The sequence below is a fragment of the Stegostoma tigrinum genome, chromosome 2, assembly GCF_030684315.1.
Source record: "Stegostoma tigrinum isolate sSteTig4 chromosome 2, sSteTig4.hap1, whole genome shotgun sequence".
NCBI classification, from domain to species: Eukaryota; Metazoa; Chordata; class Chondrichthyes; order Orectolobiformes; family Stegostomatidae; genus Stegostoma; species Stegostoma tigrinum.
This window is the reverse complement of record NC_081355.1, coordinates 20,380,425-20,392,999: the sequence shown is the minus strand read 5'-3', so window position 1 is coordinate 20,392,999 and position 12,575 is coordinate 20,380,425. Positions and strand designations below refer to the sequence as shown.

The window sequence follows — 12,575 nt, the reverse complement described above, 5'->3', positions numbered from 1 at the left end:
GATGCAATGCTGGAAAACCCAACCTGGACCATGTAGGTGCTGAAAATGAATTTGTACAGCGCACTTGGAAACAACCAGTGCTGAGCTGCAAGGTGAGCCCCACATTAGTGTTTCTTAAAAGACCCAGCACTCAAATTGGCTGTAAGCTCATTTTTAAGATCTTTCGCTTCTGGGAAATATCAGAAAGTACCTCTGAGTGCATTTGGAGGTATTGTGTAGGGTTCGTGTATTTTTGCCACTACACCCTCACAGGGAGCGCCAAGGAGGTTATGATCTGGTCTTATAAAGGCTCACTCCTCCTTTAGGGTATTCATTAAAACCTACCTATCCTAGTACCGCTTTACGTGACTCATGTCAAATTTTGACTGATTATTGTGCTTTGAAATACTTTATGACACTTTATCACATTAAAGGGCAGTTATACAAATGCCAGGGGTTGTTGTCTTGACAAGACAAGCAAATAATTACACTATATGTGCAAAATCCCCAAGTGCACTTCCCTGCTCCTTGCCCAATAAAATCACCAGCATGATCTCAGTTTTAATTTAAAACCAGAAGCAGGAAGATCATTTTACCCAACCCACAGGTAAAGGGTTACACTAAGAAAACAGATACTGAGCTGACTGCTAACAGCAAAGTAGCTAGAACCCTCTAGATCAACTGGTTTAAAAACAAAAAAAAATCATTTAGCTCCATTAAGTTTTGAAGCAGCCATGAAAAGAAGCAGTCTTCAAATTTCAAATCAACAGATTGAAATAATTTACTCTACATGTGAGATTATGGAGAATAATGGATACCTGGAAGTGATTACTAGCCTATAATCTCACTGGCAAAGGGTCAAACAACATTTGAAAAAAAAGAAACATCTGAAAGTGGAGATGAAATTGGAGCCTAATAATGACTCCCAGCCATGAATCACTTCACTTTTTCTTTAGTTAAGCATATACAGGCAATTTACTCCCTGGTGTTCAGTGAGGGGCAGCTTTTGCTCTATTTTTAAAATGTTAGCTCTCAAAATTCTGCTTACAACACACTAAACAGAACCAGGTGGCATGTGAATCTCTCGCACAAGGTCTCTGACCCTCTTTTATCTCATCACTGAAGTTCGTTTGACACTAGTTTGGATAGAGGTAATAGAAGTCCCCATTAATTATTTCTGCCTGTTTCTGCACATCCTAGTGTGCGTTTTAGATTGGGCAGGGAATGAAAGGAGTTGCCAATTCATCAATGACTTGTTTGTTCATAAAATAAATTGCGTCAGTGGATCAAATCAAATTGTCTTTTTCTTCCCCCTCACAAAATAGCACTTTGGGTTACAGTTCTTGAGAAATCTGAGATAAAGTGAATACAGCATGCTAGAAATGAAGTGGTGGCTTTGCATCAAAAGATTGCAACAGTTTCCTCCGTTTGTGGTTTTTCTCATCTTATGTGTGGGTCTACCAACTCGAGGAGACATTACTAGAATAGTCAACAACTATCATAATACCAAGTGGCTGGTAGAATTGTAGATGGCAAATTATGTAGCTATGTTCTTGCAATAATGATACCATCAATGCTTCAGGTGATAGATCTACTTATCTATTGTTGCATATCAAACTTCAAGTATGTTTATGATATATTACAGTAATGTTTGTGTTCTTTTTCACACCTTCTCCAGCTTTGTTAGCTTCAAAGGCAACTTCAGCTGAAGGGATCACCAGCTCTACTGCTCAATTAAACTCCCAACTTCAGTCCAAGTTAAATTTACACTGGACCACTTCAGCTACCCGGTCTCCAAATTTCAAAAAAGCAGTAGAGTATAATAACACACCAAATTGCTTTTTTATCATTCGTGAGAGAAAGGGACAGCATCCCATCTTTGACTGGCCCCAAGTGAACTTCTAGAATAACAGTTTATATAAACGAATAAACAGCATGTGATCAAGCTTCCTGACAGTAACCGTAATCAATGTTCCTTTCTCATTTCTCAGTGCTGTGGCAGAAAATTAACTAACTTTAATTCAAAGGTTTCAAAAAGATTTGCTCCAGTTTGAGCAGTTCAATCTACTTTTCCATCTCTGAGATGTTGGACAGGGCTCATGTTATCAAAAAGAGAGCTATTAGCCACAGACACAACAAAGTCAATCACAGCACTGCTCAGATTTGAATTTTAAGTTTAGTTCCACTCTCAAGCAAGGAAACAATTGTCACCGTTTAGGATGGGACAGAGTTTCTGACAGCAGCTGCTCTGTTTTTCCTATTTATAGGCAACTGGGCTTTTAAAAAGTACTTTTTAAAATCACAGTTACCTTGGAAATTATATTTTGGAATTGTCTTAGGATTATAATTTTATAGAAAATTTATAAGGTTTTATCATTAATTTCATCTCAGCACATATCCCTTTCGTATTTTTAAAAAATGAAGTAGGTCTGGGCTGTATTATTTCATAATCATTCATAAAAACATGGCACTGTCCAATAAGACACTTGCTCTCAATTCTTTTCCATTAAGTCTTGTATTACATTATTATTGTTGACAGTAGAGTTTGTCCTTGAATTGAAATTCGCACTGTTTTTGCATTGAATTGTCTGATTTTTCCAGATAGCCCTGTTTTTTGGTTTAGATTAAGTTCACAAGCCAGTTGCCAAAGTATTAATTTTTGAAAGATGAATCCCCTGGCCTTGCTTATTTATTTATTTTGTTTTATGGGTGTTAAGTGGGTCATTGACAAACAAGCAAGTATCATATCTGGAACCATGACCTTTCTTCCAGCTCCACTTAATCAATTTTAAAAAAATGCTTGGGCTCAATGAAAGTGGTGTTCAGTTACAATCCAAAAGACTGAAAAATTCAAAAACAGGGAGAGGACTAAAAAAGAACAAGAATAGAAAATGAGAACAAAAGTTAAACATAAAAGGGAATACCCAAAAAAGGATGAGAGTGAAGAAAGTAAAAAGAGACGGGCAACTAATGATTTACAAAAAAAAAGGGTAAGAGACAGACAGAAAATGAGAAACCAAGCACAAGGTTTTCTAACCAAACTTATTGACCATAAAATGGCCTAATTGGGTAGACAATGTCCAGTTGCTGCATTTTAACCAGGATAAAATGTCTTTCAAAAGTAACCAAAATACATTGATGGATCAATAGCTTTTATACTCTTCAGGTTTTTCAAAATAAATTTCCAAATTCCTACCCCAATTTTTTCCCAAACCAACAATATCACATAGGGGGTTGTAAGGGAGTTGCAAACTTCTGATGACCTTTGGGCTTTCGACTGAAGACACTAATTGATAGAGGTTTTGGTAAACAAGCACCTATTACCCACCACAGTCTTATTCAGCCATGGCTGATTAAGAGGTTGTAAATATGCATGCATCACCGGGAACTGACCTATTTTAAACCCTGCATAATTGTCCCTTACAAAAACCTAAAGCCCGTCCATAACTTATTTAATTAGAGCCAGCCTCTCGAATGCTTAATTCTTCGCACACCAGTGAAGGAAATGTAGTAAATCCCCAAGGTGGTGTTGGCGGCTCCATTACCATGACTCACTCTACGTGCAAAAGAACGGAAACAAAATCTTTCATTCAGCTGAAATACTTCTGTCAGTCAAAAGAAAACACATCATTGAACGAGCGAAAGGGTTTAAGGGAGGATGCTCAAGAAAAACGAGTCAATAAATGACAAAACACCCAATGATAAACGAGGGTAATATGCTTCATTTCGTTATCATATAATATACTTAATTACAGCACTTCCTGCCAATTAATTAAGTTGCTTATGTCATCATCAATTTGATATCCAGTCTCTCTTCCATCTCCTGAAGGATTATAGGCACAAAGGCAACAATATTTTACACTTAGCTTTTTTAAATAGCTCAGGCTTTTGGCTGACAATTTATTTTGAGATTTTTAAAGAATGTAAGTTTTTGTTGAAGTAACTTCTTGCTGCCATTTCCACTCATTCACCCCTAATAGAAAGGAAATCCCCCCCCAATTCACCCATTACCTTCTAACCAGTTGTCTCTGGCCATCCCCAAATCTGCTTTAATGTTCCATGTACTATCCTCAAGACATGCAGGTAGCTAAGTAGCTCGACCCTAAGCCTGCTAGGATGCACAAATTTGACAGACCAGTGCAATTCATCTTCAGATTTTCCTCATTTATCTGCAAGTAGATTGTGTTGGCAAAGATGGACAGTCAGCCATCTGAATAATTAGTAAGAATGCAAACAAAAGGAGTAGGTCATTTGGCCCCTTGTGCCACCTGTCATTCAACTCAATCATGGTTAATCTTGAGCCTTGATGCCATTTTCCCCCACCAGCCCTATAACCATGAAAGTCTTCAATATCTAGGCTATAAGAATCGTTGGGATTAAGAGGGAGCTTTCTGCAGTCGATGGGGTGCTGCGCACGATGAAGTAGCATTGATGGGGCATGGGCAGTGCATGGGAGATGAGGGTGGGAGGGCTAATTTTGTTTTATTGTCATTTTAACAGCTACCATAAAGTTCATTGAGGGTGGTCCTTCCCACATGCTGCATCCACACCACCCCCTGTACCTGCTTTCAACTTCATTTTCCTTTTTTTTTGGCGGATGCTAGAGTTTGGGCTCAGATCTAATTAACATCCGCACCGTCTTCTCTCTTTTCTCCGCTACACACCCCCAACTCTGATCTAAAAGTTGGAACCATCTGGGTCTTTAGTTAGTTCTGAATTGGGTTAGCAGATCCAGGAATTTTCCTGTTTCTGCACTCTTGAAACAGAAGTGAAAATCCAAGCCTACGTTTCAAAACTACTTCACTGGGTGTAATTTGGGAAGGAGAAAAGTTTTGTAAAAATGCAAATATTTTGTTCTTTTCCATTTTAAAGTATAATACTTTTCAAAGTTCTACCACTGACGATATGCCAGACCACTCTCAAGTGAGGGTCTTGATGGTCCTGACTGGTTTCACACTTGTAGTCAACTATAATAGGGTGGCATGGTGGCTCAGGGGTTAGCATGGCAGCCTCATAGTGCCAGAGTCCCAGGTTCAATTCCACTCTCAGGTAACTGTCTTTGTGGAGTTTGCACATTCTCCCTGCGTCTGCTTGGGTTTCCTCCAGATGCTCCAGTTTCCTTCCACAATCCAAAGATGTGCAGTCTACATGGATTGGCCATGCTAAGTTGCCCACAATGTTCAGGGATTTGTTATAGGGGGATGGGTCTGGGTGGGATGCTCCAAGGGTCAGCGTGGACTTGTTGGGTGGAAGGATCTGTTTCCATACTGTTGGGATTCTATGATAGTGGTAGGAAAACTTACAACCTTCTGGTTTTCAAAACTAGCATTCCATTTGCTCTGATTTTTTTTTGCACCTGACTACGTGTACAACATTTCAGTAACCTGTAATCCCAAATTCTTTGGGATAGCCATCATTCCCAGCTTTTCACCACATTACCATAAGTTCCTGGATGTATCAAGCATCTCCACTGGGTGGAATGAACAAAATGTGCAATAATAATTATAGCAGTCTCATGGAGCCTGCCCAGTTGCTATGGACTGCTTAAGGATTTCTTTTTCCCTAGATTGGTTAAAGAATGTTTCTCCCTCAGCCAGGAAATTGTAGGGCCAGCGAGATGGGATAGGGAATTGGTAGGAAAATGATCCACAGAGTTTCAGTTTTTTACTGTTCATTAACTTACCCCACTTAACGTAACCTTATAGATGCAGTATAAAAGCAGATAGGGAAAACTGGCATGAATGGATAAAACACTGCAACAAAAGTTATTAAACTAACAGTGTTAATCACAGAAAATAGGAACTGCCAATGCTGGAGAATCCGAGATAACAAGGTGTAGAGCTGGGTGAACATAGCAGGCCAAGCACCATCATAGGAGCAGGAAGGCTACTCTGTTCTACTGTGGATACAGAATACATTAGATACTCTATAGGCTCTGTATGGACACTTGTTACTATTTGAGGGGATCTAACCATCATGAAGAAAATAAAGACAAACAAGTTTTTATGATAATCAAGTTCCTTCAATGTCAGACTCTACATGCGTGCTGGCAATGCCAGATCTACCTCATCGCTACCTCTCTCATCTGCTCAGCCCCTCTGATATGCACACTGCTTGTATGTCCATCAAACAGGGCGAAGAAAGATTTAGCAGAATGTTACTGGGACTGAAGGGTTTGAATTATAAGGAGAGGCTAGATAGGGCGGGACATTTTAACTGGAGCAGAGGAGATTGAGAGGTGACCTCATAGAAGTTTATAAAATCATGGGGGACATAGATAAGGTAAATATCAGAGGTCTTTTCCCTAGGGTTGGGAGTTCAAAACTATAGGGCATAATTTTAAGGTGAGAGGAAAAAGATTGAAAAGGGATCTGAGGGGGTAATCTTTTCCACGTAGAGCATGGTGCATCTGTGGAATGAGCTGCCAGAGGAAGTGGTAGAGGCAGGCACAGTTACAACATTTAAAAGACATTTGGACAGATACATGAATAGGAAAGACTTCGAGGGATACGGGCCAAATGCAGGCAAGTGGGACCTGTTTTATTTGGTCAGCATGGACAAGTTGGACTGAAAGGATTGTTTTGGTGTAGTAAAATTCTATGGCTCCGCACAGTTTCAAACTCCTTATGCTTTCCATTGCCTAGGGCTGCCTGATTTCACCTCTGTAATATTATCCAGATAATTCAAAACTTCAGCTCATCTTCTGATCATCCACGCCTTCGCTACCACTAATCTACTCTTTCAAAGCTCTGCAGGTCAGCCTCCCACCGCCTGCAAACTTGAATAGCTGACATTTGGAGGCCGAAACCTTAACTTGTACAGTTCTGTTCACCCATCACCCTTTTCTCACTAACTCACTTCGGCTTCTGACTCAGTCACCTGTCACTTTTAGAATTCCCAAGTACATATTCAAGCTCTGCCATGGCCTCGTAAATCCTACCAGTAATACCTCCTCCAGACCTTCTCCCCAACCTGTCAGACAGACAATATATCATATTAATATTAAAATTATTGGATTAAAATTAAAAGGGGTTACAATGGATTTGGCCAGTTGTTCAGCTGGCTGTGAGGTTGTGCCCTAATACCTTACAATTTAGCTTCAAAACATTGATAAATTTAATTGCTTTAAAAAGAAAATCATGCTTCTCTGAACAATATTAGGGTATTCAACTCGAGTGAGGATGCTATACAAACGCCACAAGTGTTGAAAACTCTCAGCCGGTCGGATGATAGCTTAAGATGGTTTTAAGTGATAACTCATGTCTTGATGAAGGCTTTCATGGACTAGCCCACACAAAACAATATCAAGATCCTGACTAATCAGCCAAATATTTATCGTCCACTATTTTTAAAATTTTGATTTCCAGCAACTGCACATTAACTTCACAAGTAGTAACTATAATTTGTTCTTCACTCACCCTCCAGGGGGCACTGGTCATCAAATAATTGTCCTTTCAGTTCTCCATTTAATACTTCCTGCAGGAGAGACAGAAGAGAAACACATTACAGACAAGGAACAGATGTATGTGTTTGAATAGGAAGGAATCTCAGTTGCTGAATCATTAGCACAAAGGATAAGCACTTCCCTGCAGAGAGGACCTTGAATAAAAGCAGCAACAGATCCCAGTAACAGATCACAGTAACCCACTTTGTTGTGCAAAATCAAAATGCCTCAAAACACTTCCCCACCTCCCTCCTGCCAAGTGAAGACCAGTCGTTTGAAAGAACTCACTCAACTGCTTTTGAAGAAAGAATGGTTTACAAACACAGATGGGGTACTTTACTGGCAGTTTGAGGGCACTGAATCTTTGCATTGTACATATTCAGCTCATTACATCCATGCTGTACTTCCAAGAATTTATCCCCTTACTTCCCCTGATCTCTTCCCATACCCTAATAATTATATTTCTGTGTTTCTTCAGTCCCCATTTACAAACTATTCTGACTCCCAAAAGATTTTGTGAGGCCTTGAAGTGCTTGACCAAGTCGCCATGCAGGAAAATTCTCTGAACTTCACTCTGCATTTGGAAATGAAATGTAATTAATTAATTTTCTCTAACTACCATCTCACTCTCCAGTGGAACATTTCTTACTCCACATTTTAGCCTTCAAAAGTCTCCCACGATTTTGTATACCTCAATCCTGATTGCCTCTTAACCTTTGGTGTTCTATCAGATGGATTGCCAATGTCTTCAGTGTCTCCCTATAGCTACAGCCTCTCACTCCTGTGCTCGCTCAAGGCAACTTTGTCCGGACATCATGTTCAAAGTTAGTCTTGACTGATGATTTATACATTACATTTATCATTATCATTTTGAATTTGTACTTTATGATCCTATTCAGAAATTTGTTCTAAAAATAGAAGTTTATCAATGGGGCATTGGAAACCCATTGACTGCCTTATTCTCTAATCAGATTGTGGCCTCATGTGCATTCCTGACTTGCGTAGCCATATCACTGGGTGACCACACCTTCACCTGCCTCCATTTAAGACACAAAAATATGGGGAGCTTACAGACAGAACTTAGAACAGAGAAGAGTACAACACAGGAACAGCCCTTCAGTTCACCATGTCAGTGCAAATCTTGATGCCATTCTCAATTAATCCCATCTGCCCGCAAACAGTCCATTTTCCTCTATTCTCTGCCTGCTCATGTGTCATTCTAAATGCCTCTTAAATGTTGCTATCATATCTGCTTCCACCACCTCACCAGCAACGCATTCCAGGCATGGACCACTTGCTGTGTAAAAAAACTCGCTTCGGCCATCTCCGTTAAATTTTCTCTCTCTCATCTTAAACAAATGCCCCCCAATATTTGACATTTCCACCCTGAGAAAAAAGTCTCTAACTATCCACACCCTATTCATGCCTCCCATAACTTCTATCGAGCTGTTGCTCAGCTTCCGAGACTCTCGCAAAAATAATAAAAGATTGTCCAACTTCTCCTTGTAGCTATCACATTCAAATCCAGGCAACACCCTGGTAAACCTCTTCTGCACCCTTTCCAAAGCCTCTACACCTTTCCTATAATGTGACAACCAGAACTGCATACAATACTCCAACTGTAGCCCAACCGAAGTTCTGTACAATTGCAACATGAATTTCCGAATTTATGCTCAATGCCCCAATCGATGAAGGCAAGCATGCTATAAGCCTTCTTTATGCACTTGTGTTGCTGCTTTCAAAAGAGCTATAGACTTGGACCTCAAGATCCCTTTCTACATCAATGTTGCTACGGGTCCTGCCATTTACTATGTACTTTCCTCTTGCATTTGACTTCCCAAAAGGCATCACCTTACAATTATCCAGATTAAATTCCATCTGCCACTTCTCTGCCCAACACTCCAACTGATCTATATCATTTGACAACCTTCCCTACCATCCGCAACTCCATCAATTTTTGTGTCATTTGCAAATTTACTAATCAGTCCACCCACATTTGCACCCAAAACATTTCTATATGTTACCAACAGCAGTGGTCCTAGCATCGATCCTTATGTAACACCACTGGTCACAGACCTCCAGTCAGAGAAACAACCCTCCACAACTACCCTCTGACTTCCATGACCAAGCCAATTTTGTATCCAGCTTATCAATCCATCATGGATCCCATGTGACATTAACTTCTGAACTATTCCACCATGAAGTAGCTTGTCAAATGCTTCAGTAAAGTCCATGTAGACACCATCAGCTGCTGTACTGTTAATCATCTTTGTCACTTCCTCAATATCGGGGAAATCACCATCACCCACGACAACAACCCCGTTGTTCTTACATCTTTCCTTGATCTTTCCATGATTTACCTACATATCTGTTCCTCTATCTCCTGTTGGTTATTGGGAGGCTTACGTCACATTATAGTAATTATACTTTTCTTATTTCCGAGTTCCACCCATATAGCTTTGCAGGATGAGCCCTAGATAATATCATCTCTTAGTGCATCTGTAACATTCTCCTTAATCAGTAATCCAGGTCCTCAACCCCTTTTACATTGCTCACTATCTCACACAAAACATCTAAACACAGGGACACTGAGCCGTCAGTCCTGTCCTTCTCTCAACCAAGTTCCTATAATGGTCACAACAACGCAGTTCCATGAACTAATTCAGGTTCAAGGCACATCTCCTTTACCTGTTATACTTCATGCAGTAAAATAAATACGCTTCAGACCGCCAGTCCTGCCATGTTCATTAACCTGGCCCTGCTTGTTCTTCCTGTTAGACTTATTTGATGCAAATTCTACCTTCTCCTCAATCACCGCCAATGCTGACCTACTGTGCTGGTTCCCCCCCCACCACCCCTTTGACTTGCCTCCCTCACCTGCCACACTAGTTTAAGCCCACCTGAGTAGCTCCAGCGCACCTCCTCATGGCTGGTGCCAGAATCGACATCCAGAATATTCAGCAGAAATACAGAAGGAAGAAAACACTCTACTGATGGGCAAGAGGGATTTTTCAGAAATCATCAGGCCAACTTCTTAAGAAAATCCTTCCTTAAAGTGACACAAACTTTGCAGCAGGCATTTGGCCCAAGTGATAAATAGCTGGTATGCCCCACACACATCTATAACATCAGCACATCCACGTATTTGTTGCTCTCTTGTGCACCTGCAAGCTTCCCCTTAAAAATGCATCTGTAAATTAGTGACAAAACAGAACAAAAATTTGTAACTTCTCAACCCCACTCTTATACTTGAAATAACTCCCAAGTCAATGACAGGCTAAAACTCTGATCCTCTCCATGCATTAGAATCTGCACCTGTAACACATTCACTCAATCGATTATTCTGGTCTGCGGAGTTAAAACTACCCAGTGAAATCTGAGAAACCCATAATCTCTCGTTCTGACCTCTAAAGGGGCTCGCTGTTTCTGCCAAGTGGCAGTGACTTGTTTCAGTTAAACCTCAGCGAATACCCAGAAGATTTCTCTCCCTTGCCCTTGTCTTTCCAAAACAGTTTACTTGAGCACCTTCTCTTCTGCTAACACCATTGTGAATCATCTGCAGTACGCATGCATCCTTTGAAGTCTCGCAGGCAGAGGGAGGTGTACAAACAATCCCAAATCATTTGGGAAGTAGCCGTCATTGATCAGGGATTTTAGCAAGGGATGTATCAGGATTGAAGTACACACACATGGCAAAACCAGTTCCTCCTTGTTTCTCTCACTATGAACAAAAGAGGACTGGAAAAATGACAAGAGCTTGGGCTGGGAGAGAAGGCTTTGTTGCAGGCAAATAGCCAAATCTCTGCTTTGTCATCACAAACCCATCATATTACCAAGGCTCGTGCGAGATAAAGGACAAGATTATGAAAATAAATCAAAATGGTTTAGGCATTAGTTCAGAGGAACAAAAGAAAAGACCAGCTCCAATTTATTCTGTTTGATAACTGAACTCAGTTAGAGACTAGCAAGTTTACTTAATTAAGAAGTGTCAGGACTACTTTTTAAAAATCTACAGTTGAGACTTGATAAGTTTAGGTCTGAACACATGGCGGTAATTTCTTGATAAAATTCATAGAATTCTTAGGAATTTTATCAGGCAGACAGAGAGGAAGCGCTGGTTAAGTGTTTCCCTGCCTGCTGTTTTCTCACAGTGGTCAACTGTAAAGGGCTTCAGATTGTTCAAACAAAACTGTAACACCACAAGGGACTGTTCTTCAGTTTACAGGTCTTGCACAGGACAGAAAAACCAGTTCTGAAGATATTCTCCATAGAATCTGGCCAGGTTTTCATGTGAACGGTACAAGCTCTCCTTATGATGCACTCATACAGAATAGGGAATAAAGTATGACAATGTCTAATAAATAAATTACACAGGGGAAAGGCATAGCATCTCAGCTCCAAAGATTAGAAACTTACACTTATTCCTAGATTTGTACAGCATAAGAGATCACCATTCAGCCTGTCATCCATCTGCTGGCTCTTTGAAAGAGCAACTTAGTTCGTTCCACTTCCTGATAAGTCCTACCCTACCAATTCTCCTCTTCTAATAATTATACAATTTTATTTTGCAAGTTGCTGTTGAAACTGCTTTAACCACTCTTCGACATAATTAATTCTAGATCATCATCATGTTTGTAGCTCTTACATGTTCTCAAGAAATTCCAGAAAAGTTTGCAGACAATTCAGTCCTTTATCAACAGAACAGTAACTATGCTTTCAGAGTAGGGGAAAATGTCATTTTTTTGGTAGCTTTGGACAAATCAGTATTGGAGATGAACCCCCTCTCAGTCTTCTTCAAAGTAGTGTTGTTGGATGTCTTACCTCAATCCAGGTGGACAGACAGAGCTGTCTCACCGCTCAACCGAAAGATGGCATCTCCAACAGCACAACTCTCACTCCACATGTGGAATAGTGCAGGTGGGATTATGCGTATGAGTCGTTGGAGTGGAACTTGAAACCATGACTTTAAGATTCAGGGTTGACTGAAACAAAACGGCAGGTTATAGAACATCAGCTGCTGGCCCTAAATCGGTCCCCCGTTACCATTTCTGTTGCTGCAGAAGCCTACGGAATCGTTTCAGCAAAGATGCAATACATGCTGCCGACCCACTATTGCACCATCATCAAATTAACATTCTTGTTTCTGCATTAC

General features: G+C 40.3%; 1 protein-coding gene and 1 long non-coding RNA gene across 3 annotated transcripts in view; one reads left to right on the top strand and one right to left on the bottom strand.

The window, feature by feature from the left end:
* Positions 1-12,575, bottom strand: part of nkd2b (NKD inhibitor of WNT signaling pathway 2b) — a 124,122-nt gene that overhangs the window by 31,752 nt on the left and 79,795 nt on the right. For both annotated transcript variants that reach the window (XM_048560950.2, XM_048560960.2), the window contains exon 4: positions 7,398-7,455. In XM_048560950.2, coding sequence (XP_048416907.1) covers positions 7,398-7,455 — 58 coding nt within the window. The remainder of the gene's footprint in view (positions 1-7,397; positions 7,456-12,575) is intronic.
* LOC125466450 (uncharacterized) overlaps positions 1-12,575 on the top strand; it is a 140,875-nt gene that overhangs the window by 85,473 nt on the left and 42,827 nt on the right. The gene's annotated exons all lie outside the window — the stretch shown is intronic.